The sequence below is a fragment of the Micromys minutus genome (assembly GCF_963924665.1).
Source record: "Micromys minutus genome assembly, chromosome: 2".
NCBI classification, from domain to species: Eukaryota; Metazoa; Chordata; class Mammalia; order Rodentia; family Muridae; genus Micromys; species Micromys minutus.
Window position 1 is genome coordinate 65,366,058 of NC_137971.1, and position 27,081 is coordinate 65,393,138.

Genomic DNA, 27,081 nt, shown 5'->3' on the forward strand with positions numbered 1-27,081 from the left:
CATGAAAAAAATAAATTTACACAATGTCTTTCCACAAATCCAGCCCTACGAAGGATAATAGATGGAGATCTCCAACACAGGGAAACCACACCCTAGGAAAAGCAAGAAAGTAATCTTGCAACAAACCCAAAAGAAGATAGCCACATAAACATAATACCACCTCTAACAACAAAAATAACAGGAAACAACAGTTACTATTCCTTAATATCTCTTAACATCAATGGACTCAATTCTCCAATTGAAAGACAGACTAACAGACCTGACATGTAAACAGGATCTAGCATTTTGCTGCATACAGAAAGCACACCTCAGTGACAAGGACTGACACTACCTCAGAGTTAAAGTCTGGAAAAAGTTCCAAGCAAATGGTTCCAGGAAACAAGATGAAGTAGCCATTCTAATATGAAATAAAATTGACTTTCAACCAAAAGTTATCAAAAAAAAAAAAAAGATAAGGAAGGGCACTTCATTCTCATCAAAGGAAAAATCTACCAAGATGAACTCTAAATTCTGAACATCTATGCTCCAAATGCAAGGGCACCCACATTCATAAAAAAAAATCTTTACTAACGCTCAAAGCATACATTGCTCCACACACAATAGTAGGAGACTTCAACACCCTACTCTCTTCAATGGACAGATCATGGAATTAGAACCTGACCAGAGACACAATGAAACTAACAGAAGTTATGAACCAAATGGATTTACCAGACATTTCATCCTAAACCAAAAGAATATACCTTCTACTCAGCACCTCATAGTACCTTCTCCAAAATTGGCCATATAATTTGTCACAAAACAGGTCTCAACAGATACAAGAAGATTGAAATAATCCCATGCATTCTATCAGATCACCATGGATTAAGGCTGGTCTTTAATAACAATAAAAATAGGCCACATACACACAGAAGCTTCACTCATTGATAACTTTGTCAATGAAGAAATAAATTAAAGGCTTTAGAATGTAATGAAAATGAAAGCACAGCATACCCAACCTTATGGACACAATGAAAGCAGTGCTAAAAGGAAAACTGACAGCCGTGAGCACCTCCAAAAAGAAACTGGAGAGAGCATACACTAGCAGCTTGACAGCACACCTGAAAGGTCTAGAACAGAAAGAATCAAATACACCCAAGAGGAGTAGAAGGCAGGAAATAATCAAACTCAGGGTTAAAAATCAACCAAGTAGAAACAAAAAGAACTATACAAAAAAATCAACAAAACCAGGAGCTGGTTCTTTGAAAAAAATCAACAAGATAGGTAAGCCCCTAGCCAGACTTACCAGAGGGCACAGGGACAGTATCCAGATTAACAGAACTACTAGGCAATCCTGAACTGGATTGAGCTGTGTTAAGAAAACTTGTAGGGAAGATGGCTGTGAATTCATGCAGCTGTCTTCATGGAAGGCCAGGTTGGAAGGCATCTTCTCTTAAGTGCACACCATGCCCAGCCCTGATGCAGTAAGCTTTATGCATGTGATCTGATCCTCAGAGCAACTCTGAAATCCCTGAGCCACCTCACATTATTCCCACAGTAGAGGAAGGGTCTAATGCTGTGGTTTGGTGCTATGGTCTGGGCATGGTTTGGACTATGTCTCTAAAGTTTGATATGTTAGATTCTTAATCCCCAGATGTTCACAGATTCTTTAAGAGGCTGGGCATAGGGCTGGCAAGTTGCTAGAGCCCCAGTGGCACAAAGGCCTTGATGATGCCAACTTTATAACTAAATTCAGTGTCTGGAATCCACATGGTGGAAGGGGAGAACTGACCCCCACTGGTCGTCCTCTGAGCCCAACACATGGTGTGGCGATATAAATAAATGAATAAATAAATAAATGTTAAAGTTTGTTTTTAAGTCTATAAGCCAGATGGTTATGAGCTTGTTCTGCTCTTTCAGAGGACCGAGTTCAATTCCCAGCATCTATGTCAAGCAATTCACAACTACCTGTAACTACAGCTCCAGGAAACCCAACTCCCTCTCCAAGGAGACATATACACATAGTTTTTAGAAGAAAATAAACTTTAAAAGAGATGGAAGCTGGGCTGGAGAGATGGCTCAGAAGCTAAGAGCACTGGCTTCTCTTCCAGAGGTCCTGAGTTCAATTGCCAGCAACTACATGGTGGTTCATAACCATTTGTAGTGGGATCTGGTGCCCTCCTCTGGCCTGTAGGCATACATGCAGGCAGAATGCTGTATACACAATAAATAAATCTTAAAAAGAAGATATAAAAGCTGGGTGGCAATGGTACAAGCCTTTAATCTCAACACTTGAGAGGCAGAGGCAGGTAGATCTCTGTGAGTTGGCCAGCCTGGAGTACAAAACAAGTTCCAGGACAGCCAGGGTCACACAGAGAAACCCTGTCTCAAAAATCCAAAGTGGGAGGAGAGAGAGAGGGAGAGGAGGCCTAATAGGGGGCCCTCAAGTCAGTGAGATGTGCCCTGCAAGGGAATGGGGACATGTGGTTTCTGGCTTCCTACCTTATTCTTAAACATGTTTGGTCACTGCTGCTGGCCATAAAGTGATACCACTAATGGGGAGGGGAAGAGCTTTCAGGGATGTGAGTGTCAGGCCCACGTAAGAACAGAGAGCTTCATACATGGACAGTGGTGCAGAGGCAAAGGTGCTGTGGTGGTTTTGCATGAGATCTGAGATCCCATCGTCGACTTTGTGATTTGAGAGTCACAGTGAGTCCCTCGCAGGCTTTACAGCAGGCATGAAGAAAACAATCAGGGTGAGCTAAGAAGGCTCAGCCTGGTTCTGTTGTAACCGGTGCTAGACCAGGACTTCTAGAGTCTGGCACTGATCATTTGACTTCAACCATATTTAAGCACAGCACAAGACTGGCCTGACCCTAAGATCACATGAATGTCACTTAGGCTGTTGTAAAGCACAAGTGACTTGGGGTTTATGGCCTAAAAGCAATGCTCACGTTTTAGAGGAAGGGGTCTGGGATAGGTAAAAACATAAATTGTGGGAGATACAGATGGGGTCTGTCTCATCAGACAACAAAGGATCACCAAGTTGTAAACCTACATCATTCCTGGCCTTCCAGGAAGAGCAGCTAAGCACTTCATTTCATCAAAGAGGTAGGGTATGTGTTTAAATTTCCTGGCTTCTCCAGGCTATGTCTGTGCACACAAGCTCCTTCCCACCCCTCTTCACACCCTGACACTCTCTCTCTCTCTCTCTCTCTCTCTCTCTCTCTCTCTCTCTCTCTCTCTCTCTCCAAAAAAACATATTTACAGTTAACTTTCAAATACTCCCCCGCCCATTCCCAAGGAACTCTTTTCTGTGGAGGGCGCCTGTTCTTGAGGAAGAACAAGTATGACAGTCTGTGCTAAGGACGCTGGCAGCACCCTGGCATTCAGCTGCTCTGGTGTCCCGAAACTGCTGTCAGATGTGCAGGACAGCAGCTGCACTAACCCAGTGCTCCCTGCACTGACTGGATGCTCCCTTCCGCCAGATGCTATCTCAGATTACAGCACCATTCCACCATGCAAGAAACAGGGAGCTTGTACCACTGTAGAGCCGAAGTGCAGTGGGAAAGGAGCCCCATGCACAGGCTGCTGGGTCAGCAGTGGCCTTAACAGTCTACTTTTAGACCAGCGAACGGCTCAATGAGTAAAGGCCCTTGTCATGCAAACCTGGCAACCTGAGTTTGATTCTTGAAACACTTAAAACTGACAGAGGAGTGATACCCACAGAGTTGCCCCCTGATCTTTGCACACACACCAAACACATAATGTACATGTGGACACACTCATCCTAGAAAAATTCACTTCATGCCTGTACTTTCGGCTGACAAAAAGCAGTGAGGAACAAAACCTTTAAATTATGTAAATTAAAATTCTCCCCTAAAAAAGAAAAAGTTGTTTGATGGAATACTGTGCCCCAGGACCAAGTTTCCTCTCAGAAAACTCAGTGAACAGATTTCAATTGTAAAATAATTTATTTGCCTGTCTGTGGTGGTACATGCCTTTAATTCCAGCACTTGGGATGTAGAGGCAAGCAGATCTCTGAGTTCATAGGCCAGTCTGAGCTAGAGTAAGTTCAAGGACAGCCAAGGCTACACAGAGAAACCTTGGGGAAAACAATTTTTATGTCATGCGCATTGGTGTTTTGCCTACATGTCTGTCTGTGTGAAGGCGTCAGATCCCCTGGAGCTGGAGTTAAAAACAGCTGTGAGCTGCTATGTAGGTGCTGAGAATCGAACCCAGGTTAGAAGTTAGGAGCAGTTGGTGCTCTTGACTCTCGAGCCATCTCTCCAGCCCTCTATTTTGTTTCTTTCCTTCCATTGCTTTCGAGGCTGGATATAGCAGGAAACCCAATAAAATGAATATATCTAGGGTAAACATTAGATGAAAGAGTTGGTTTTCACTGTATCTAAGGTAGACATTAGTATGAATGGTTGTTTTCTCGAAGTACTTTGACCTTGAAAAAATCCTGGTAGAAAAACATGTTTGTTTCTGTTTGTTATCTATAGAGTTGTTTCTTCCTGAAGGAGCTTAAAGCCTTGCACAACTTTGGCTGTAAATGGTCCCTGCACACCTGAGTGTCTTGCATTATTGAGCACTGCAAACAGTGCACTGTAAGGACTAACGCTGCAGGGGAGTGACGTTTTCCTTCAGGATATGTATAGATTAGATGAGGGGCTTTCAGATGAGGAACTTGTTTCATCAAAAAAAAAAAAAAAAAAAAACCACAACTTCTGTTTAATAATCAATAAATAGGCTTTTGATGGCTCTTTGACAATCAGTCCACAGAAACTGGATCTCCCTGCTGCTAGCAAGGCTGTCATTTATCTTTCTCTGACTGACCCACGACATCTGGAGGCCGTTGTCATGGATCTCCAGTGATCACACATGCACACAGTGCAGGAATCACCCGTGAACCTTCTCTGCTGCTGATCACCTTATAGCAGAATGAGGAACGGGTCTCTACTAGTGAAAGGACAGGACTGTCCTCTTCAAAAGAAAATGGGCCAGAGAATGGCAGGGTTTTCAGAAGTGACTGTTCCGGGGCTCTAGAAAAGACTGAACAGTTGACAGTGAGGAGCAAGAGTGACTGGATGCTGGACTCACCATGGTAGGTGCAGGGAAGATGGACGAGAGAGGAACCAGCTGAGGCAGTTTGAAAGGAAGTGGAAGAGACAGGGTGGAAAGGGGGTGCCACTGCTCCTAGGGGGGAGGCTGAAGAAGAAGAGACAAGCCCACTGACCGGCAGCAGAGCGGGAGGGTCCTCGGGGTTGGTGGGGAGGGCATTTACAAATGTTACCTTTAGTCTATAAATGCCTCATGTATGGTCTTCCATCTCTGCTGGCGAATGGCACTGGTCACAGCGGGGCCCTGAGCTGGGTAAGGCCAGGCTTGGGTGCAGATGGGGACCATGAGATTCCAGGCTTAGCTCTAGACTCCAGGGACCGAGGGCTGCCTCCTTTCACTCCTTCAGCCTGTGTAGTATGTGACAGGCCTTCGTAGCTCGAGTTTACCCTCACATAGACTCACTTGACCACAGATTGGGACTCCATAATATGTGGCTGTATTCGAAAACACTCAGATACCCAGGGCTCTCTATGGAGTTGTGAAACATGTACAACGTACATACACTTTACAGACATATGCTTGTGTCTGCAAGAAAATTCAGCATAGAACTGCCCACCACAGGAAAACTCTTTTTTTTTGTACTGGTTCTAAAATTTGCTTTGCTATATGCCAAATAGACATTCTAATTTTTAAATTACATTTTTTATTATGTATTTGGGCAGCGAGTAGGCTCGTGGAGATCAGAGAGCAACTTGCAAAAATTGGTTCTCTCCGAATATGTGGGATAAGGGATTGAATCTAGATTATCCGATTTGGCAGTAAGTGCCTTTATCTACTGAGCTATCTTGCCTACCCAGACGTTCTTTTTTTATAAAGGAAAATCACAAGTAAGAGAAGAGAAAAAAAAAAAAAAAAACCTAACCAAACAAACAAACAAAAGACTGAAACTAAAGTCTGAGAAACAAATGAATATGCCCTAAGTCCAGACCACCCAGAAAAAAAGGAGAGTTAAATCACATTGAAAGTTATGAAGGTTTTAAGGCCATAGTCTGGGTCCTGAAAGGCATGTTGTCAGGGTAGGCTCTGCCTTTGCAGCAGCACAGGTGGACACACCCAGTTCATTTAGAAGCAAACTCAACCACTAAAGTCAACACAGGAAAACATTCCACAGGTTCACCACTCAGAAGTACTGTGACCCAGGACTGAAGGAAGAATTGTCACACCCCTGAGAAAAGTAGCCCCGGGGTCTTCAAAGGCAGCTCACCTGGGCCTCAGAAGCAGCTTCCTACCAGGCACACTTCAGAGCTGGATGACAAAATGCTTGCTTGCTTATAAAAGGGCCCCACCATGCCCTGCTCCTTAGGAGGGGAGGCAGGGACACAACAAAGTAGGAGGACCAGTGTCCCAGTGAAGCCATGCTTACTGCCTCTGTCTTTCGTCTGACGCTGCTGCTCTGCTGGCTAGTTGCACCCCAGCCCACCCAGCCTGAGAGGCTCTTCCACAGCCGGGACCGTTCAGACCTGGAGCCATCTCCCCTGAGCCGGGCCAAGCCCATTGCTGACCTCCGTGCTGCTCAGGTAAGAGTTGCACAGAGCAGCAGCATTTGCAGACACATGCAGTATACATTACACACACACACATGTAGAGGCCAGAGCATAACATGGAAGGATAGTTGTGCAGAGGCAGAGTCTGCCTAACCTGGTGCCATCTTTGTGGAGCTGGCTACAAAACCTGGAGCCTTGTGTACACCAGGCGACCTCTACCACTGAGTTGTACCTAGCTCCATCTGACGTTAACCCTAGAAGCATCGGTGTCTAGGCAAGATCAAGTTTGCAGAGGGCAGCTTTAAATGTCAGCAGACATTTGAAAGTGAGCATGTGGTACTGTAGGATTCTAAGGCACTGTGCTGGTGGCATCCCTTGGTTGGTCTCCTGCTAGCCTGGGTATATAGGAAAAGGACAGCCCCAGCAAGGATCCCTGCAAAGTGCTACTGAGTGCCATCCACTGCCACAAGTAGACCAGGGTTCCCTTTCTCCAGTCATTGCTCTGAAGTCTGGAACTTACTCTCAAGCAGACAGATGATCAAGATTTCCCCTAAACTCTTAGCTCCAGGGTACCCCTAATGTGGAGGGCAGTGAGAAGCTATGCTGGGCCAAAGTTTGCTTTGATGCCAAGAACACCCCTACCTACTACTGCCTTCCCTGCTCCTGCATGCTAGAGGCCCACCAGCCCACACAGTGTATATCCACCTTCAGCCTTGACCTCTGGCATGGCCTCTTTTCTCTAATCCCACCACAGGCTGGCTTCAATTCTGCCCCCACACAGGCCCATGTGGCACCCAGGATACTCTGGTATCTGGTTTATTCCAGTAGACCCTGGATAAAGTCCTTTACTCTCTAGCTTCCCTCTGTGTACCTCTTGCCTTTCCCCAACCATCAAAGCATGAAAAAAGTCCCAGCAAGGGGCAACTTTATGAATTTAGGGCTTCTCTTTCCCACAGAACTTTCTACTGAAATATGGCTGGTCAGAGGTGCCTAGCCCAAAGGAGTCAGCAGGAGTCCCTGTAGGCTTCACCTTGGCTCAAGCTGTGCGTAGATTCCAGAAGGCAAACAGACTGCCAGCCAGCGGGAAACTAGACTCACCTACACTGGCAGCTATGAATAAGCCACGCTGCGGCGTCCCTGACACACGGCTGCCCCCTCCAGCGGCCCTGCCAACCCCACTAGCCGGGCCAACCCCTCTAGGTCTCCTGCCAAAGGTCCGACAAAAGCGCTTTCTTCAAATGCTGCTGCCCAAGCCAGGCGGGCCACAGGAGGATACCTCAGACACTAGGGCCATCAGGGCCTTCTCCAAGAAGACATTGACCTGGAGGCTAGTGGGAGATGCCTACAGCAGCCAACTCTCTGGGGATGAGCAGAGATACATCTTTAGACTGGCCTTCAGGATGTGGAGTGAGGTGACACCACTGGCCTTCAGGGAGGACCTCACTGCCCCTGGCACCATGGTGGACATTAAGTTGGGTTTTGGGAGAGGTAAGAGGGGTGCAGACTGGGGATCCCTTCCTGCCTACCTTGTAGGCACCCTCTGATTCCTCCACCAAGGCCAATGCCCAGCATTATGCTTAGGGCAACCTGGGCCAGTCACAGCTAGACTGCCTTGTTGCCCGGGGTGGCGTGGTTCCAATTCCTACCGGCTGGGCTTCTTTAGAGAGAACACCTTAAGGGGATAAGGGCGGGGGTCTTACTCTCTGTGGATTCTTAGCTGTTGGGGTTCACATACCTGGAGCACAACACCAGCCCTTCTGGTCACACAGAGATGCAGCAGGTACAGTGTACTGACCTGTGAGAAGACCTTTTATAAACCCACCACTCCCTCCTTGTTGACAGAGCAGACAAATAACCTGTCTTCCACAGCCCGTCTGTGACTGCAGGTTCTCCCATCCACCTTGCTGCTCTCACAGGTTAATTTCCTAATTTTAGGGGACATAAAACATGGTTTGTCATAAAAGCAACAAGGGGACCCAGCTCCAATGTTATCTCCTCCATCAGCACTAGCATCATACACACTCACACACATACACACTCTCTCACTCTCTCTCTCTCTCTCTCTCTCTCTCTCTCTCTCTCTCTCACACACACACACACACACACACACACTGGGGTGTGTGGGGGAGTGAGCAGGAGTGCAGTTAGCATTTATATGTTTCTAGTCTTTTATCTAGATAGCTCTGTCTATCCTGGAACTCCCTCTGTAGATCAGGTTGGCCTAGAGCTGAGATCTGCAGGCCTCTGCTTCCTGAGTGCTGGGATTAGACATTCACCAACAGGTCCTGCTCATTTCTAGTCTTTATAGCCTCATAGTTCAGACACCAGGCAGATCAGTCGGCTTCCACAGGGTCTAATCTGCACTAGCTCCAGAAAGTCAAAGTCTTACAGTTAGAGAGGGACTCAAGATGGACACCTTCATTCACTGCTACCCACTCCCTCCCCACACCAGGCCGGCACCTGGGCTGTTCACGGGTGTTTGACGGGAGTGGACAGGAGTTTGCACATGCCTGGCGCCTGGGTGAGATCCACTTTGATGACGACGAGCACTTCACTCCTCTCTCCAGTGACACAGGCATCAGCCTTCTCAAAGTAAGAGGCTCCAGCTGCTCTGCTAGGAAGGCAAAGCGCACCAGCCCAGGTTCAGAAACACTGCTTTTCCTTGGTGTGTGCACATCCTTCCGGAAATAAAGTTCAGCAAATCTCTGGTGGAGGTTCCCTAGTAGTTTCTCTCCTAAGCAAGCCCAACTCTGCACAGGGCACAGGCCAGGCCTCTTTAACTCAGTGATTGAACCCAGCAACATCAAAGACTCAAGTTTGGTCCTATATCTGTGGTTTGTGCTCCCCTCCTAGGTAGCTGTCCATGAAATTGGCCATGTCCTTGGACTGCCTCACATCTACAGGGTGGGATCCATAATGCAACCAAACTACATTCCCCAGGAACCTGCATTTGAGTTGGACTGGTCAGACAGAAAAGCAATTCAAAGACTGTATGGTAAGATGGGTCCAGGGCAGGCCCGGCCCAGAGGGTACTGGGGAGATTAAAGCCAGCAGGCTCTGCTATGCTCAGTAGGAGGCTGATCCCCAAACAGGCTGCAAGGCTGAAGAGCTGCCCTCAAAGTCTGCAGGCTTTTACAATGCTAGAAAAACCACACAGGCCCACAGAAGAGCAACAATCCTTTTTGTGCCTTCTCTTCCCCTCCTTCCACACTGGTGAGGACAGAGGACATCATTACTTTTAGATACCCAGGGCTCTCCATGCCTTAGCATCACAGTTCTCTGAATGCAGAGCCACTAGTGGGGCGGAGAAATGGCTTGGCAGTTAAGAGCGCCTTCCAGAGGTTTAATTTCCAGTACCCACATCTAGTGGCTCATAGTCACCTGGAATTGCAGCTCCAGGGGACCCAACACGCCTGGCCCCTGTGGGCACACACACACACATACATATAATTAAAAGCCCAGTCTTTCAGTAGCTGACAGGGGAAGAAAGCACGTCCATTCCTAGACCCTCACATCCCATCCCGTACTCCCACTCTTGACAGCCAAAGCCTGTTTCAGCCACACTGTCATCCTCTGGGAGAAACATGGCTCTTTGTGTGTGCCCAGAACCAAATGTCTTTCCTCTCATGAAACCAGATACGACTACGGAGAGGCGTGAGTCAGCTGCACTTAGTGTGGTCACAGACGTGCATCCAGACTGCCTCTGGGAACCCTGGGAGCAGCTTCCTAAGATTCAGCCTACTGCTCAGTCCTCTGTGCTGCTTCGATTTAAGGCATTCCAACAGGAAATGTGGCCATGTGGTACCTCCATTCTGGACAATTATGAATGCTGATGCCTACAGTGACAAGTGGCTGCATTTTTTCCCCCTCTACCCAGGTTCATGTGAGGGATCGTTTGATACAGTGTTTGACTGGATTCGCAAGGAGAGGAACCAATATGGTGAGGTGAGGGTGAGGTTCAACACCTACTTCTTCCGCAACAGCTGGTACTGGCTCTATGAAAACCGCAACAACAGGACTCGCTACGGGGACCCCCTCCAAATCCTCACTGGCTGGCGTGGAATTCCCATGCAAAGCATAGATGCCTTCGTCCATGTCTGGTCATGGGGAAGAGACGAGCGGTATTTTTTTAAAGGTAACAGTGCTTCAGGTGTGGCTCCCTTTCTTTTCCTGAACTTGTACTTAGGATATTTCCAGCACTTACCAAGGAATCCATTGTACTGTACCGGGAACCACTGGCTTTTCTGTTTGATTAGGCAGACTGTAGGCACAGGCTGGGCTGTATCCTCTCATCTTGGGAAGGCTCAGTAGTCACCAAATGAATAAACTTTGTTAGGTGCCTCTACATGGTAAGGAACGGTCTATAGATTAAGACCCAAGACACTCCACGGTGTTCGTGGGCTTGCACTGTGAGAGGCAACTAGCCTTCTAACACAGCAATGATGGGCAGGGCAAACTGAGTAGCCATGGGAGACCTGAGCAGAAAGTCCGGTTTCTCTGAAATTATGGGAGAGAACCATGCAGGGCAGACTTAGGACCTATTGGCAGCTGCCCTTTGGAGTGACAGAGAGCAAAGTGGCATGCCAGGCTCTCACAGGATGGTGGGCAAAGGCTCACTTGGGTGGAGTTTAGAAGTGCTGGGCTACATCTCCAGCCCATACCACACTTCTTATAGTCTGGGATTAATAAACCACACTGACAGTTTTGGGTTGACTCTCAGGAAACCAATACTGGAGATATGACAGTGAGAATGACCAGGCACACACAGAAGATGAACAAGGAAGAAGCTACCCCAAACTGATTTCAGAAGGCTTCCCCGGCATCCCCAGCCCCCTGGACACTGCTTTCTATGAGCGAAGGCAGCAGTTAATTTACTTCTTCAAGGAGTCTCTAGTAAGTATCATGGCATCCAACTTCTTAGTTAAAAGAAATCCTCATCACTTCAGAACTACAAGAAGGCAGACCATCAGATGGAAACATTCAGACACCATGTTTACAGAATACAGTGCAAAGTGAGACTGTCAACAGTCAACAATCCTCAGCAACATGTCACTCTGCTTTACTTTGCAGGTGTTTGCATTTGATGTCAACCGAAACCAAGTACTTAATTCTTATCCAAAGAAGATGAGCCAAGTATTTCCAGCAATAATGCCTCAAAACCATCCACTCAGAAACCTTGACTCAGCATACTACTCCTATGCACACAACTCCATCTTCTTTTTCAAAGGCAACTCATATTGGAAAGTAGTTAGTGACAAGGACAAACAGCAAAACTCTCAGCTTCCTCTGAATGGCTTATTTCCAAAACAACCTATTTCAGAGAAGTGGTTTGATGTTTGTGATGTTCATACCTCTACACTGAACATGTGAAGAAAATCAAGACTAGAACTTAGGAACTGCTTTAAGAGAAGGTATCAGCCTTCTTTGCAAAAAAAAAAAAACAAACCACATTCTTAGTAGCTAAAGAAAATACTGCTTCCTAAGCTAATCAAGAAAGCATCACTTGAACTTTAAAAATAGGTTTAAAGATCGGTTGCTGGGCAAAGCTTCTTTTAGAAATATCAAAAAATTTACAGACGGTAATCTCCATCTTTTCTTTGATGCCTCATGAACTCCATTCAGTCCCAATAGTGCCACCAGGGGTCCCACCATTGTGTGTGGTACAGAAATGGCTCTTACAGCACTTAAATTTGAGTTTCTGGTCTGGGATAGGGCACAAAATTGAAATAAACTGCAAATCACATCACACTGGTATGCTTAACATTTGACTGTAGGGGTGGTTCTAATGTTGTCTTGTTCCCCAATTGGTTCTTCATGTCGGTAAGAAGCCATGGGCCAATTGTTGGGTGGCAGGATTAGGCATGACTTCTGGGCTCCTGGAGGAAAAGAGGCAGGAGCAAAGGAGGTGTTCACCAGGCTTCTAATGGAGAAAAGTTGACTTGTGAGATCTTGGGCGGAGTGGCAGTCTTGGCTGATTCTACAGGCAGGGATGTAACTGAGCAACTAAGCTTAGGGCAGGCAGGAGGTGTGGCAATAAGGGTATTGATAATGGCATGCTTTCCAGGCAGGAGACAGCAGCACCCAGCAATTGTGTCAAAAGGCAAGTTGAAAAGTAACAACTGTGTCTTTTATCCATGGATTCAAGGGAAGCTGGGTGGGGGCTGGCAGCATAGCCTGTTTATGGAGCTTAGGTGGGTTAGAGAAAGCTACATGCACCATCTGACATAAACCAAAGGTCCCCAAAGTATCTGTTCCGGTGACACAACAGATAAGTATACAGGTATTCCCAGCACCCACAACATGATGTCCACATTATGTCTGCACCGTGGAAATTCCCTCCTGCTGCTGAATGCACCTTTTCTGTGTACAGGGCCTCCCACTGGCTCTGCAGATCTCGGCTTTTCCGGTTCACTATAATTTGTGTTCTGTCCTTGCAGAGCAGTGAACACTTCCCTGCTTCTGTACCGCAGGCCAGTACATAACAGGACTCTGAAAGCTAGCTGGGTAACCACAATTTTCCTACTCTAGGAGGCAGAACCCTTAACTTCCACACAATATGGCTTATGTTTTTGTTTTTGCAAGACAGTATTTTTCTGTGTAACCCTGGCTGTCCTGGAACTCTCTATCTAGACCAGGCTGGCCTCAAACTCAGAGATCTGCTTGCCTCTGCCTCCCAGGTGCTGGGATTAATGGCATGTATAGCCGCTGCTATTGCTGCTGCTGCCACCGCCCCACCACCGCCACTGCCAGCAGCTGGCTTATGATGATATCTGAACAATGAAACTAACTGAAAAAGGCTCAGAAACTCGAGTGACAAGGCCAGAGTCTTTTAAAGAAACAGCTAAAACACATGTACTTCAGGAAACTTTAATTAAAAACAACACAATTACAACATATTTAAGAAGTATCTTTTATTTCTCCTGCGGAAATTTTCATGTTATTGCTAAGAAAAGGGAAAGAGCCATAATTTCTACTTCCTTGCTTAAAATCCATTTTGTTCCTAACAGGTTTTTTAGTTAAGGAAAGGGGCTTGGAGACAAATAGTCTTAACACCCCAGCTTGTTTCTAAGGAAGCAGGGGAATCCTGTTGAGCTCATCTGCTCCAGAGGCACTATGCTCAATGGAAGCAGCCAGAGGGCTCTTCAGTGGAGGAAGGGCTGTTACTGTGTGCATACTCACTGCAGGACTGGTAAGTTGGCTCAAAGCTTTACAGTTTCACCAAAGCTTTAAGGGTTGCAATGGTTAATTCTTGTAAACAGATGCTAATTGGCTCCAATGCCGATGCAAACCAAACAAGGAACTAGACAAACAGTGAGAGAATCTACCTTGCTGCAATGGAGACCTGCTTGCTCCAGTGACAGAAACCCATAGCTGCAGTGGGGCTGGTACAGGAGGAGATGCAACAGTGGCCAGATACCAGAGTATCACCTAAGCAAAAGAGTCTGCCTGATGCAAATGCTGCATTCCTTGAAACTGTTAGTTACAGCATTACAGCCCCACATGCAGTAGGCTTTGGACAAGATCCTCAGAGCGGCAGGGCATTGCAGAATGTTCCAGGAGCATGGATGTGTGGGAGACCTTTGCCTTGAACATTAGAATCTATGTACTTTATAAAATTTTGAAATCATAAGCAAGCAGATCAAATCACAGCAGTGTGAAGAATGCAAGTGGGAACTACCAAGGAATTTTAAATAAATAGCTTATTTATTCAAAATAGTTCTCTTACCTTATTCACAGTTTCAAGTTTAGAATGAGAAAGTGATAGTACCTATTCTTTACCAATGTCACATACAAAGAAAAGTGAGTCCTTTCAGAACATGCACTGAAAGGAGACCTGCACAATTTTCAGTCTTCGAAACCTCCCATGCCACAACTTAGAAAGGGTACACTTCTGTGTCCTTCAGAAGGAAAGGAAACACTGATGTGCACTGTTTCTACACGCCATTTGAACCCATGAAATCACTTGAATGAGTTCTCTTGGCCAGAGTACACTTTATCCAAAATAATCTCATCTTACACCCAAGTGCTTTAACATATTTCAAGAATATATGCAAGTCTACTCACATCACAGGAGGTCTGCTGTCACTAAGGAACCATGTACTTCTCAAGGAAATACATTCAGAAAGCTGTTGGTTCCATTAGTTTCTCACCTTCACAGGAAGAAGCCAAACCACCCCACATCCTCTGCCTGCCATGGGAAGCGAGTATCCACTGTGGACCTGATTAAATGGCATTTCCTCATATTTAATAAGTCTCAGCACCGAGTGGACAGAACAGCTCCAAGATGGGAAGGCACTGACAAGACAGTCCTCCGGTACAACTTCAAGTCAGGGGACAGCACTGCCACTTGATGTGCTGCTACCAGATGCAAGCTGCTCCAGCAGACAGATGACGACTTCAATTCTCTCTAACAGAGTTGAGCTTCTGTTGGCAGTTGCTCTCAAAAGCTGGGAGTAAATCTGCTTGTTGGTTTGGAGGACTGCATCTTCTTCAGTGTTACTGCTGAGGTTAAAAACAGACAGGTGAAGGGATAAAGGGCAGGGCTGGAATAAACTGGCACTTCTTAGAGCAGCTGGCTTATCTATGGCTGTTGAGTGAAGCAAAGAAAGTCCCCTGATGCTAAGGGAAAAGGCAGTGAGCAGCCACAGAAACATGGTCAAAGAAAGTGGAGTGGAAGTTGGGGCTGATGAAGCAGAGGCTACGTGGCCATTCTTCTACTCAACAGTGCCTATTTCAGCTGGCAGCTGAGCTCTGCTTAGAATCCTGACTCAACTTACAATTTGCTTAGATCATGCCTTTCTTAACCTAGTGTCACCCACTGTACTGAAGTTACTATTTACAGTCTCCACATGTCAAAGAGATTATTTTCCTCTTAAGATAATCAGCTGGTTTACCTTATCTACCATCTTACTCAACTAAATACTTAATGTTCTCTGGCTAAGGACTGTTCATGATGCTGTGCTACTACAGGACAGGGTTCCATGATCTTTACATTTTATAGTTTTCCATCTCAAATGCTAAAGCCTCTGAAATGTCAAGAGGCCCCACTCTGCTAGCGGCAGTGAATGCTAAAGGGTGTGATAAGCTCAATTCTAAAGTGGAATAAGGTCCCTGCAACTTAATAGACAAAATGTGTATTTTGTCCAATAGCACCTACACAATTGTCATACTATAAAGCACACTCAACAGCCTGAAAATAGAAGTTTATAAGAAAATTAATCCTAATTTTCTTAGAACTCACTTTAATTTCTGGGAACCTAAGTTAAGCTTTTCAATTATTAAGACCATTTCTTATTTTGCCTCAGGCTAAGGGGAAAAAATAGCAGTCAAAATAAACTACTAATGTTCCTTTCTGTTAAGGTGACATTCTGATTTCCTTTTCTCTTCAACAACACAACTAGGTCTGCTTTTTGTTCAACAATAAACTTGTTAGTTTCCCCTGAACATGAATGAAACACAACAGAAAGTCACAGACTCGGTAACTATAGCGAATGGCTTCAAACCTGCAGAGTGTCCTGTTTCTTCTGTAAAATAAATCTAAAAGCAGACTGGCTCATAGGTCATTTGGCCTGCATAAAAATTCTATATTAAAAATTTCTTCAACAAGCCAGGTGTGGTGGCACAGATCTTTAATTTCAACATTTAAAAGACAGAGGCAGGAGAATCTCTTGAGTTTGAGGCTAGCCTGGTCTACCTAGTGAGTTCCAGTATAGCCAGGGCTACACAGAGAAATCCTGTTTCAAAATCAACATTTCTTCAACACTAATAATCTAGTCAGAAGTAAAAATTACATAAGCCATACATAAAATTACTATGATAACATATCAAAAGACTGAAACTATTACCTGTCAAACAATCACTCAAACCACTAATCTGTGAAAAATTAGCTCACAGGATTCTATGTATACTGCCATCTTGTGGACACTAGTAAATCCTTAAACCTACCTGCAGTAAGTTTTTAGGCAGCAAAAGCTAAAAGTCTGTTTCCATTGTGTGTTATTTACTCTGCCTTCTGGTTCTTGGGGGGGGGGGGGGGTGGATACATGCACTAAACTGTAGCGAACATACCAACACACCTTGCTGCATACTTGAGACTTCCTCCAATAAAAGCTCTTCTTGGGTAAAAGTTACTCAGAAGGGTGAGTTTAAGACTGAGATATACAAGGCTGGAGAGATGGCTCAGTGGTTAAGAGCACTGACTGCTCTTCCAGAGGTCCTGAGTTCAATTCCCAGCAACCACATGGTGGCTCACAACCATCTGTAATGAGATCTGATGCATTCTTCTGGTGTGTCTGAAGACGGCAACAGTGTACTCAGGAAAAAAAAAATAGACTGAGGTATGCCCAACCCAACTAAGTCATGGCTCCCTTAGTCCTCCATTCCTAAACAGATGAAGAGCAGGGGAGGGGATGCAGGGTGCAGTATGGTTGGCAGTCCAACTTGTGTGAAGTCAGTCTTTCTGAGGTGTGGTGTGAAGGGATAGGGCAAAGTCAGATGTTAGGTACAGCAGATGTTAGGAACCACCTTCCACAGACCTACCTCACTCTAAATGTAAGTATAATCACTCCTCTCCCCCCTCTTAGTGGATCCTGAACCTAGGTATACTGAAACACATAGACTGTATATTTTCCCCAACACATGATAAAACTGAGCTTATACTAGACACAGTCAAGGATTAACAAGACTTAGCATTGATTTTCTTTCTTTCTTTATTGAGAACTTTTATCCCTTGTCAAAGCTGGCATATTCAAATTGTCAGCATCACTTCCCTCTTGTGATCTGGGGCCATTATAAAGCAAGACAGAGGCTACATGAATACAGGCCACCAGTATGACAACATGCTAATCACCAAGCAAGCTACTAAATAACTAAAATGGATAGACTACTGTGTGTGCTGTGAATATGCTGGACAGGGAATGATTTACATCCTGAGACAGCATGCACTTCATCAGGCTATGCAGTGTGGTGCACAACACTTATAAGTTGTTAAATTTGGAATTTTCCACTTAGTATTTTGGACTAGAACTGACTAAAGGAAAACATCAGAGGTACAACTTTAGCTGTGGGCATCTACTATTGTTAGAACTTGCATCGTGTGCTATACATAAGGTTGCAATTTAAGAAGAAATTCTCAACTGCAGCTCTGCTCAAGTTATAAAAATGAACTCAATGAAATACCTGGCAGGTAAAACCTCTCAGACAGACCAAACCAGCCTCTGCTGTCCTAACATGCCCACCTTTCAACACTTCTAAGCAAATATCCGTACAAGCAAGAAATACAGAACAGCTACCTGGGCAGAGATGATAATGAAGGGCAACCTCATGGGGGCTTCAAACGACCACTGTTAATGAGAGTCACTAAGAAAAAACTCTGAAACTGCATGAGATAAGATTGCTTAACATCAGCAAGAAGCAAATTGTGGAGTGATGGACTTTGTTGCATCATGGTGTGGTGGACAGAACTTTTGGAATGCTAAATAAATGCTGTCAAAGCTCATAACACTGAGTCCCACTGTGTATAAGTTAAAACATGAAACAAAAATTACTTTACCTGTACCCCAAGATAAAAAGTAAGGCAGATTTAACTAGTAGCAATGATGTATGTGGATGCGTATTCTCTATCTGTTCTCCATGTTTTGTAGTATGGGTTAGACTACACTGTGTTTTTATATCATGCTCCTGATTTAGTACTTGGTACTCAATTTCAAGTTAACGATGCCACAGAACAGCTGTAGTGAAACAGCACACTGCACACAGCAGAGGAACCTGGAAACCATGGCTGTGCACCTGATCATTATTCTCTCCTCCCTAATATCCGGCTTCAGACACTCTAACATTCTACTAGTTATCTTTAATGGTGCAACTGGCCCTCAGTATCTACATCATAGCCCCGAACTCACATAAAAAACATGTTTATAAGTGTTACTACAAACAACTTAGGGTCTTCATTCCAGGACTACTTGTCTCTCCAATATCGTATTTACCCTATAAATATGCAGTAGGCACATGGACATGATTCTTACTTAATAAGGAATAGTTCTTAAAAATTTTACATTTTCTATGTACAACATAAATAATACAACTGTTCTTTACATCAATAGAAGAAACTCATGTTCTTTGCACAGGTGAGGAGTTAGCAAAGAAGATTCAATAAATATGCAAATAATTTACCTCATTTTCCTTTTAGAGGATGACATCAGTTTGATGGATTGAAGGAGAAGGAATGACAGACGAGATTCAAATATACTAAGGAGTTTGATCACTTCTTCTCGATTAAGATTAGGTGAAGAATCAGCAACCGGTGTAGCTTCATCGTTCTTAGGCTAAAGACAGCACAATATTACTTTACCTAAGTTGCCCTCCTTCCATGTTTCATATACAGTGAAGGCTAAGCAGCCTCTTCAAATTCAGCAGACTATGGAATCATAAATAAAGCAACCCAAAAAGCTCCCTGATAAAAATATAGTAAAGCTCCCACACCTAAGAAATACTGGTATAAAAAGAAATGAATCCTACATGAAATTTCATGGCTTCCCAGCACTGACTGGTTACTACAGAAACAACATGGAAACAGGTACTGGATAGCCAAGACCCACCAGGGACAGAAGGACAGAAGGTGTGGAAGGAGCCTAGGGCACACTCAGCAGAAATGCTGGACTATGCTTCAGAGCTTGTGGAATAAATGTTTCTGAACAGTCAGCTAGCACTGAGAGCACAGCCTCCCCTGCTCTTGGAAAGCAAAGGCTAAGATGCCTCCAAACCAGAAAAACAATAACAGATTCTTTCATAACTATGGCACATTAAAGATTGGGGTCATAATGCAATCATGAAAACACAGCTGCTGTGCTTTGAGGCTCCTGTGCAGTGTGTGGCCATGAGCTGATGAACTTGAAACATGGGCACAAAGGAAGGTAACTGGGCCCCAGCATTGTCAATGCTGCCTCTGGAGAGTGTATCGGGTAAGTGTAAACTAAAGTTCCCAGAGGATGGGTAAGTGGATGGGATCTACATGTTGTGTTAAAGACTCTACAAGGCTAGCTGACTGATTAGAACTTCCATGACTGTAAAGAGCCGAGAAGCTGCAGGTCAAATCATCTTGGGCTATCTTTAGTGCCCTTCAAAGGCATTCACTGCCTACCTGTCTCTGGCCTAACATCTGTCCTTGTGATAATGATATAAATCCTTTTGGAATGTACTAATAAAACCCTAGCTTCTGCCAACCCAAAGATTAAGGATGCCCTCAGCAACTGAGGCCAACCTAAAACAGAGATGTCCTTGCTTTCTTGTAACTTGTCTGCATGATATTCCTGCCAATGCATGTATAAAGTATGCCGTTCTTTTATTACTGTATGACTTCAGGAAACTAGTGACACTCACCTGTACTCCCAGGTATAATCAGCCATGTGGCCACAGAACAAATGATCTCATTCTCCCTCGGTGATAAAAGCTATGTCTTTGCATGAACACTGGGCTAGGTCTTGTAAGTTTAAGTTACTACAAAGAGGCTATTATGTCCTGTTCCATTCTGTATGTGGCCTGTTCTCTTTCATTTCACTATGCTCAGCATGGTTAGAGAACCTTTACTAGGACAATGGTGCCATCTACTTGAATCTGCTTATGGGCCAATAGCTTTTTTGTAACACGTATGCAGCCTCTGGTACACTAAGACTTTTAATTACATAAAAATACATTACTAATTATATTTTTATGTAGCGATATATTTATATATTACATTCATAAGTATGTGTCATATGTCTGTTGCATACATTTACCATATAGTGTAAGGCATATAAAAATGTTTTCTCCAATTACCTGGTCACATTCTTCTACAAGCTCCTTCCGAATGAGCTGAAATGAATGCTCAGTTCTCACCATGATATCAAGTGCCCCAGATAAGGTTTTTAACTTTCCAACATTGCTGTTCTGACCTAAAAAAAAAAAAAAAAAAAAAAAGATCAATCCTGAACTACAAGCCTATGAAGCCACTCAATGTTAATGTTACTAACAAACAAAAAGCCAACTTGTTTACTATTGAATAAACAAACAACCCACTCAGCCTACCCAAAGCATTATACTACAATAATACCTTTAACTTTCTAAAGAGGTTGCAGTAATGTTCACTTGCCTCAGTGTATGGCTCTATATGGTAAGCATACAGTCTCTCTGGAATAGGAGCTAGTATCTAAGGTATTAGGTTACAGGGGACCAGTGGAAAATAGCCTGTGGTTCAAATGTCATCCCATTATTTAGTTGTGGAGGTTGGTTGAGTTAATTTAGTCCTCAATATTTGCTGTCCTGCTGTAAAGTATCACACTTTTTGTTCAAAGGTAGATCAGGTGAGTACTGCACTCATCTATGCCTCTCAGCCACTGCAAGACACCTCTACCCCAGTCTCTGTTCACATTCAGTGTGTGCAGTACACTGCTGTGAATAAAGGATTAATTTCCTTAGAAAGCTCTGGCCATTCTCTACAGCTCTCAAGGCCATCTACAGGTCTTTACAACAGTGCAATTTCAATGGCATCCCTGGGCTGCACAGTGACAGCTTATCTTCTAGAGAGGTTGGAGGCTAAGTTCTACCATGTACCTAAATTCTAAACAAATACACTGGACTCCACGTGTGGCAGAGCTTCCTGGGTGGTAGTCACTGGGCAGTTGCACATCATTGCTGGAATGAGGTAGGATCAGTACTACTGCACTGAGAACACAATGTGAGCTTTACTTCTGGGGCACTCCTGCTCTTCCTTGGCTGATTTTCTGTAGGAACAGTGAGTTGTGGGTTCTTTTGCAAACTGCTAAACCCCACAGACCGTATTAGAGTTCTTAAGTGTGCAGGAAGCATCAGAAGTGAAATGGGCATGGAAATTCCCCACCTGTTAATAATGGTCACCTCCTTCCATTACAGTGTAATCTACAACTTTCAAAATAGCCCACTACTTTGAAAGTCAATGGACAAATAAGATGTCAGTGTAGACGTGGCATCTGGAAGGTGAGCCACTGACTATGTGAACTGCCTTTGGGAAAGAAGCAGACAACAGAGACACAAGGAAGGTAAGCAGGAGTCCCATGCACTAGGGTAAACTAAGATGAAGTAGTGTCACTAATGACAACTCTTAGTAATATTATTGACAAACATAACATAGCTGGCTAACTCCCCCCTTTCTTAAAGATCTCCATTATTTTTCTAAGATATTTACAGTACTAGAATGGTTCAAAGCATTTCATTAAAAACCTTATCTTATTGTAAGTGTGTGGGGAGGTACATTTGTGTCATGACACATGTTTGGAGGTGAGATGATAACTTGTGGGTCCCAGGGATGGAACTCGGGTCATCAGATTTGGGAGCAAGTGCCTTTACCTGATGAGATATCTCATTTGCCCTTAAAATGTTTTTCAAAATAAAATGCCCTTATTATGTTTTCCAAAAGCAATTAACTACACCAATCGGATTCTGTCTCCAGTCTCTCTATTCTTTTATAAAAATATGTGTTAATCATGAAGAATTCAAACATGTCAGAAAATTGCAAGATGCAAGTGAAAGGTTATCCAGAGCCTAATCCATTCCACATAACATCTGCCATGAGGAGCACCCTCATGGAGGCAATGAGAGGGGGAGGAGAGATGGGATGGGAGAAAGGGGATAACATCTGAAATGTAAACACAGAGAATATCTAATAAAAAAAAAAATCTGCCATGACACATACTGACAGAAAATAAAAATAAAATAAAAGTTGAAGAGAACAGTTTTAGAAATGGTAATGAATCCATTTCTAAGTGGGTCTACAGGAATGTTTCTCTTGTTCTCCCAGGGTCCCTATGTACCTGTTGTTTCTTATTCTCAAGGGCTCTGTATCTCACACAAACTAAGTCACACATATTAACATCTCTAATGAGACCGCCTGGGACACAAATAATTCAGATCTTGCCTCTGCATTCTGAAGTAGGTTACAGATTTTCTAGGATGAGCTTCCTTAAATCCAACATCAGATATTAGGCATGCTCCAAAATTCAAAACTTAAAGTTTGAATTTGTAATATTAAAAAAATCAATATGAAATAAAATGCGTTGGTACACTTGAAACAATAACTGCCTTACCATATAAGAGGTCTCAAAAGCTAGCACTGCAGGCAAGGGGAGCCCTGGGCTAGAACCCCAGGGCAGGAACCTGGACGCATTAAGTGGTCAGAAGTCCACTCATTCTCTGCTGTGAAGATGACATACAACAAAGTCCTCTCCCTTCCTGTCACCCTTCCTCATTTTCTCATCTGAGCTCAAGCAGGTATCACAGCAGCATCCACTCACAACAGTCAAAGCCCCCACATGTCAGTTCCATATTTTGAGTGAGGACAATGGTTCTCATGCTGCTGCTTCTCCTTCCAAAATTTTAGAAGCATTTCAAAAAATGTAGGAAAAGCTTTAACAATGGGCAACTAAAACGAAAATGGTCCAGCTTATATCCAAGAGCTTATATACACACACAGCATGTCCTCCCTCTTAATATGATACAGAAAACAGCCAACACATCTGAGAAGTCGACTTACTGCTCATCTGAAATTCTGCAAATGCCACCCTTTCTAACTGCACTCTAAGCAGTTCACAGGGAGCGTCTTTGAGAAGCTGAAAGAGCTTTGCAGCTTTGCTGTAGTGGAGATCTGCCAGTACTCGGTGCTGCTTCCGAAGATGCTCGTCACCAACCTACAAATAAAAAAATAATGTAACAATAAAAAAAAAAATCCCAAGGCTGGGGCTTCAATATTATTATTCAATTCTGCCTGCATCACTATACATTCATTTTTATTTTTTATAGTGTTATAAGTTTTAAGTTCATTAATTTAAAATATTACTTAGGACCTGTTATGGAAATAACAAAAGGAAGCAGGAGACTAAGAACCATGAGTTCTCAGTAAGCCAGCTGCTGTACAGTGAGTTCTCAGTAAGCCAGCTGCTGTACAGTGAGTTCTCAGTAAGCCAGCTGCTGTACAGTGAGTTCTCAGTAAGCCAGCTGCTGTACAGTGAGTTCTCAGTAAGCCAGCTGCTGTACAGTGAGTTCTCAGTAAGCCAGCTGCTGTACAGTGAGTTCTCAGTAAGCCAGCTGCTGTACAGTGAGTTCTCAGTAAGCCAGCTGCTGTACAGTGAGTTCTCAGTAAGCCAGCTGCTGTACAGTGAGTTCTCAGTAAGCCAGCTGCTGTACAGTGAGTTCTCAGTAAGCCAGCTGCTGTACAGTGAGTTCTCAGTAAGCCAGCTGCTGTACAGTGAGTTCTAGGACAGTCTGAAATGACATAGTGGCTGGTCCATGTCTCAAAAATCTCAAGGGACAAAATGAGTAAAATTCAAGCAAAGAAACAAGGGGTTCCAAGGTGTTCAATGGCAGGCAGTGAGTCATGGGAGAGAAAAGGCAGTACAACTCCTCCCATCAAATTCTTAACAAATCAAAAACAAAAATACAAGTCATTCAGTTGTAAAATACAGAGGACCTAAACATGAGAGAACATCTGGGACAATGCAGCACATCAGTAGGAAGCCCAGGACTCTACAGAGCTCCCTGGCACACTGGGGCTTCCCTCACATTCAGTCAGCTGTGTCCATGCTCCACTAATACTTTCCAGATACGTTCATATGCACTTTCCATTTCACAAAGATGGGAGAGCTGGACTATGAATTTTTATTATGTAAATGTGGAAGAGGAGTATGTGCACACAAGTGCAGAAGCCTGCAGCGGCCAGAGGCATTGGGTCCTCCTGGATCCAGAATTACAGATGGTTCGAAGTTGCTGACTTTCACTCCTGCCCTGAGATGCCATTAAAAATATACACAGAACTACTACTAATACAAAGCTTAACTACATTTATAACAAATATTAAGTAGCATACCCAGGAAAATATCTATTTCCATACTGAGACACAATCATTCACAGGAGAGAAAGGATAATATGTCACAGATGGAAAGGATAAAGCACTGACATGTTAAGTTCTTCTAAAGCAGCTATATCAGCTAGCAGGAAGAGGCGGCATGTAAAAAAACACAAAGCATTATCAGGGAGGGGGATACATTTAAATAAATGAAGCACAGAATTGAATCTAGATGGCCACACCTGGTTCCTCAGACAGCTGTGGTACATGGAAGCCAGCCTGTGATGGATGGTTGCAGCTCGGTACTGACAGAGGGGCTGCCGAGCAGTTGCCGAGTCAACATCGCAGTGCTTCAGGGACTTCATCATAGCCTCGCTGACTTCCTTCTCAATCTGTTCATAGATTTCAATGGGGAAGGGGAAGAATAAGTTTATAACTTTTTATGAGCTTTCAAATTAAATACTGCTTGCTAAAAATGACTGATGTTCAATATTAAATACAGGAACAAGTAGTTTGACTTTAGTTTAAAATCCAGAAAATCTTATCACCTGCTCCTGAGCTTTTCTGGACAATGGAGCATAATCTTGCTGTAGAGTTGCCATGGTGAAGTATGTAGTGGACAATTCCCAGTTTACAGAATCCCAAACAACTGGGTGCATGTCTCTTGTTCCCAACGACCTCAGAGCCTTCAAATAGTAATCAACGGCCTGTGAAAAAGGCAAATGTTAAACCCGTGCAAAGAGCACACTGAAATGAGACATGCTTCAAACCACTCAGCATCACCAAGAAGGGAGACAGGACAAGTATGTAGTAAAGAGATGGCTTTGAAGCAGACAGAATGCCTATGTAAGGTCTGCCCTTGGTGCTGCTTTCTGACTCAGGCGGATGCAAAAGGATGAACTGTTGTCCCCACACCCCTAAGGAAAATTACTTTGTATAACCAGTAAACTACAAAAAAAAGTATTGTAGTGTAAAAATTAATTCTCACCCTCATCTTCAAATACTGTCCACGGTAGTCTCACAATAGTCACACTGAACTCTATAACCCAGCAATACTTACTATATTTCAGGTAAGTATTAACTGTTGTGGATACACAAGTGTTTTTTTTCTCAAGTCACTTGTATTTTAAAATGTACTATGCAAGGTATATTTTCCATTGAAGGCTAAATTTAAAATTTCAAAACAGCTAAGAATTTAAGTGCTCACATTTTTTATAAGTTTTTTGTTTTATTTGCTTACTCTGTATATACATGCATGTATTAAAGTCAAAGACAACTTGTAGGAGTTGGTTTTCTGCTTTGACCATGTGAGCTAAGGGGACTGAACTCAGATGATACCTGGTGTCAAGTGCCTTACCTCCTATGCCACACAGGTTCTTTTTTTTTGTTTTTTTACTTGCTCTCTCCAACACTGGAGACAATGTGACAATTTGGTAAGTCAACCTCTGTCTCTGCAAGGTAGCTTGTAATCCTCCTGCCTCAGTCTCCTAACAGGTAGAGGTACATAAGTGCTGCATGCATCCTTAGACTGATGGGACCTAAACTCTGATCCTCTGGAAAAACACCAGGCATTTCCAATTGCATTTTTCAATGTAATATAAACTGTAATTTTTAAATAACAAACATACTAAGCATTTACTTTAAAAGGTTAGTTGCTCTTTTGCATATTCAAGTTTCTTAACCTTTCTTCATACCTTAAAGATGTATTCACCTCTAACCTTACCTGTCACTTGTGCTCTGATCCTTTCTGCTAGACTGACCTACTTCCACCTTTACTCTCTGATGTACATTTCTATCTTCCATGCTGGCTGAGGCACACAGCCTTCCATCTGCATCTTCTGGTACTTTCAGTTTCTCTCTCTATGCCAATCTTTAGTATCCTAAACTCTAGCTGCACTACCACCATTTACCTAAGCATCCTTCCCCCAACAGTTCCATAGGTCATCCTCAGCAACGATCCTGAGAGCTGTTTGCTCTTTTGCCATCACAATGCTGTAATCGCTTTTAGTTTAGTGGAGCAAAGGTCCAGTTTAGATGGATGAGAGTGAGAAGATGAGGATGACGTGAAGGCAACCCTTACCTTGCTGTAATACAAGCCCTCTTCTGGAGAGAACTCCCGTTTGAACTCATCCTCTGCACCACAGTGCGCCTGCGCACAGACCCGCATGAGTCTTCCTGTGTTGCACAGCAGGAGGGCAGCATTTGTAGCATCATCAATCGACTCAAAGTTGTGAATCCCCTTTTCAAAACAAGAAAAGCTTTTTTTCCACAATTGTTGCTCTGCAGCAGACACAGATTTGCTCACTTCACAAAGAAAGAAAGAAAACAATTGCATAAGCAGACATCAGTGTGAACCCAATGGGGTCAACTGTAGCACTTTCTCTGATGCCTGTCACATGAGGAAACACATTCTTCAGGAGTCACTGGGGTAAAGCACTAACTACCTACTAGCTTACAGCATGACAATACTTAGGATCAGGCTTTGAAGAGGTGATTAAAATTAAAATTAAATGAGGTCATTAAGAATAAGACTCTGATCCAATATGACTTGGGAAGAAATACCAAAGTGATACACAGAGAAAGGGCCTTGTAAAAGCACAATAGGAAGGTGGCTGTCTGAAAGAAAAGAAATCTGAGAAAGATCCA

The 27,081-nt window shown here is 43.8% G+C and overlaps 2 protein-coding genes across 5 annotated transcripts in view; one reads left to right on the forward strand and one right to left on the reverse strand.

Moving 5' to 3' along the window:
* Positions 1-6,458: 6,458 nt before the first annotated feature.
* On the forward strand, positions 6,459-11,957 carry MMP21 (matrix metallopeptidase 21; the record flags this gene model as incomplete). The annotated part of the gene is made up of 7 exons (XM_080911123.1): positions 6,459-6,620; positions 7,544-8,075; positions 9,040-9,179; positions 9,441-9,582; positions 10,465-10,722; positions 11,308-11,480; positions 11,658-11,957. The coding sequence occupies 7 exons, from the start codon at positions 6,459-6,461 to the stop codon at positions 11,955-11,957; spliced, it is 1,707 nt and encodes a 568-aa protein (XP_080767249.1).
* Positions 11,958-14,312: 2,355 nt separating this feature from the next.
* The window catches only part of EDRF1 (erythroid differentiation regulatory factor 1), a gene marked incomplete at its 5' end in the record, with an annotated part of 35,843 nt that continues 23,074 nt past the window's right edge, over positions 14,313-27,081 (reverse strand). For 2 of the 4 annotated variants that reach the window (XM_080912675.1, XM_080912673.1), the window contains 7 exons: positions 14,313-15,086; positions 18,759-18,910; positions 20,400-20,515; positions 23,128-23,281; positions 24,678-24,827; positions 24,984-25,142; positions 26,516-26,739. In XM_080912675.1, coding sequence (XP_080768801.1) covers positions 14,915-15,086; positions 18,759-18,910; positions 20,400-20,515; positions 23,128-23,281; positions 24,678-24,827; positions 24,984-25,142; positions 26,516-26,739 — 1,127 coding nt within the window. In that variant the 3' untranslated portion in view covers positions 14,313-14,914. Of the gene's footprint in view, positions 15,090-18,758; positions 18,911-20,399; positions 20,516-23,127; positions 23,282-24,677; positions 24,828-24,983; positions 25,143-26,515; positions 26,740-27,081 lie in introns of all 4 variants that reach the window. The other 2 variants (XM_080912674.1, XM_080912672.1) reach the window with 1 other exon arrangement.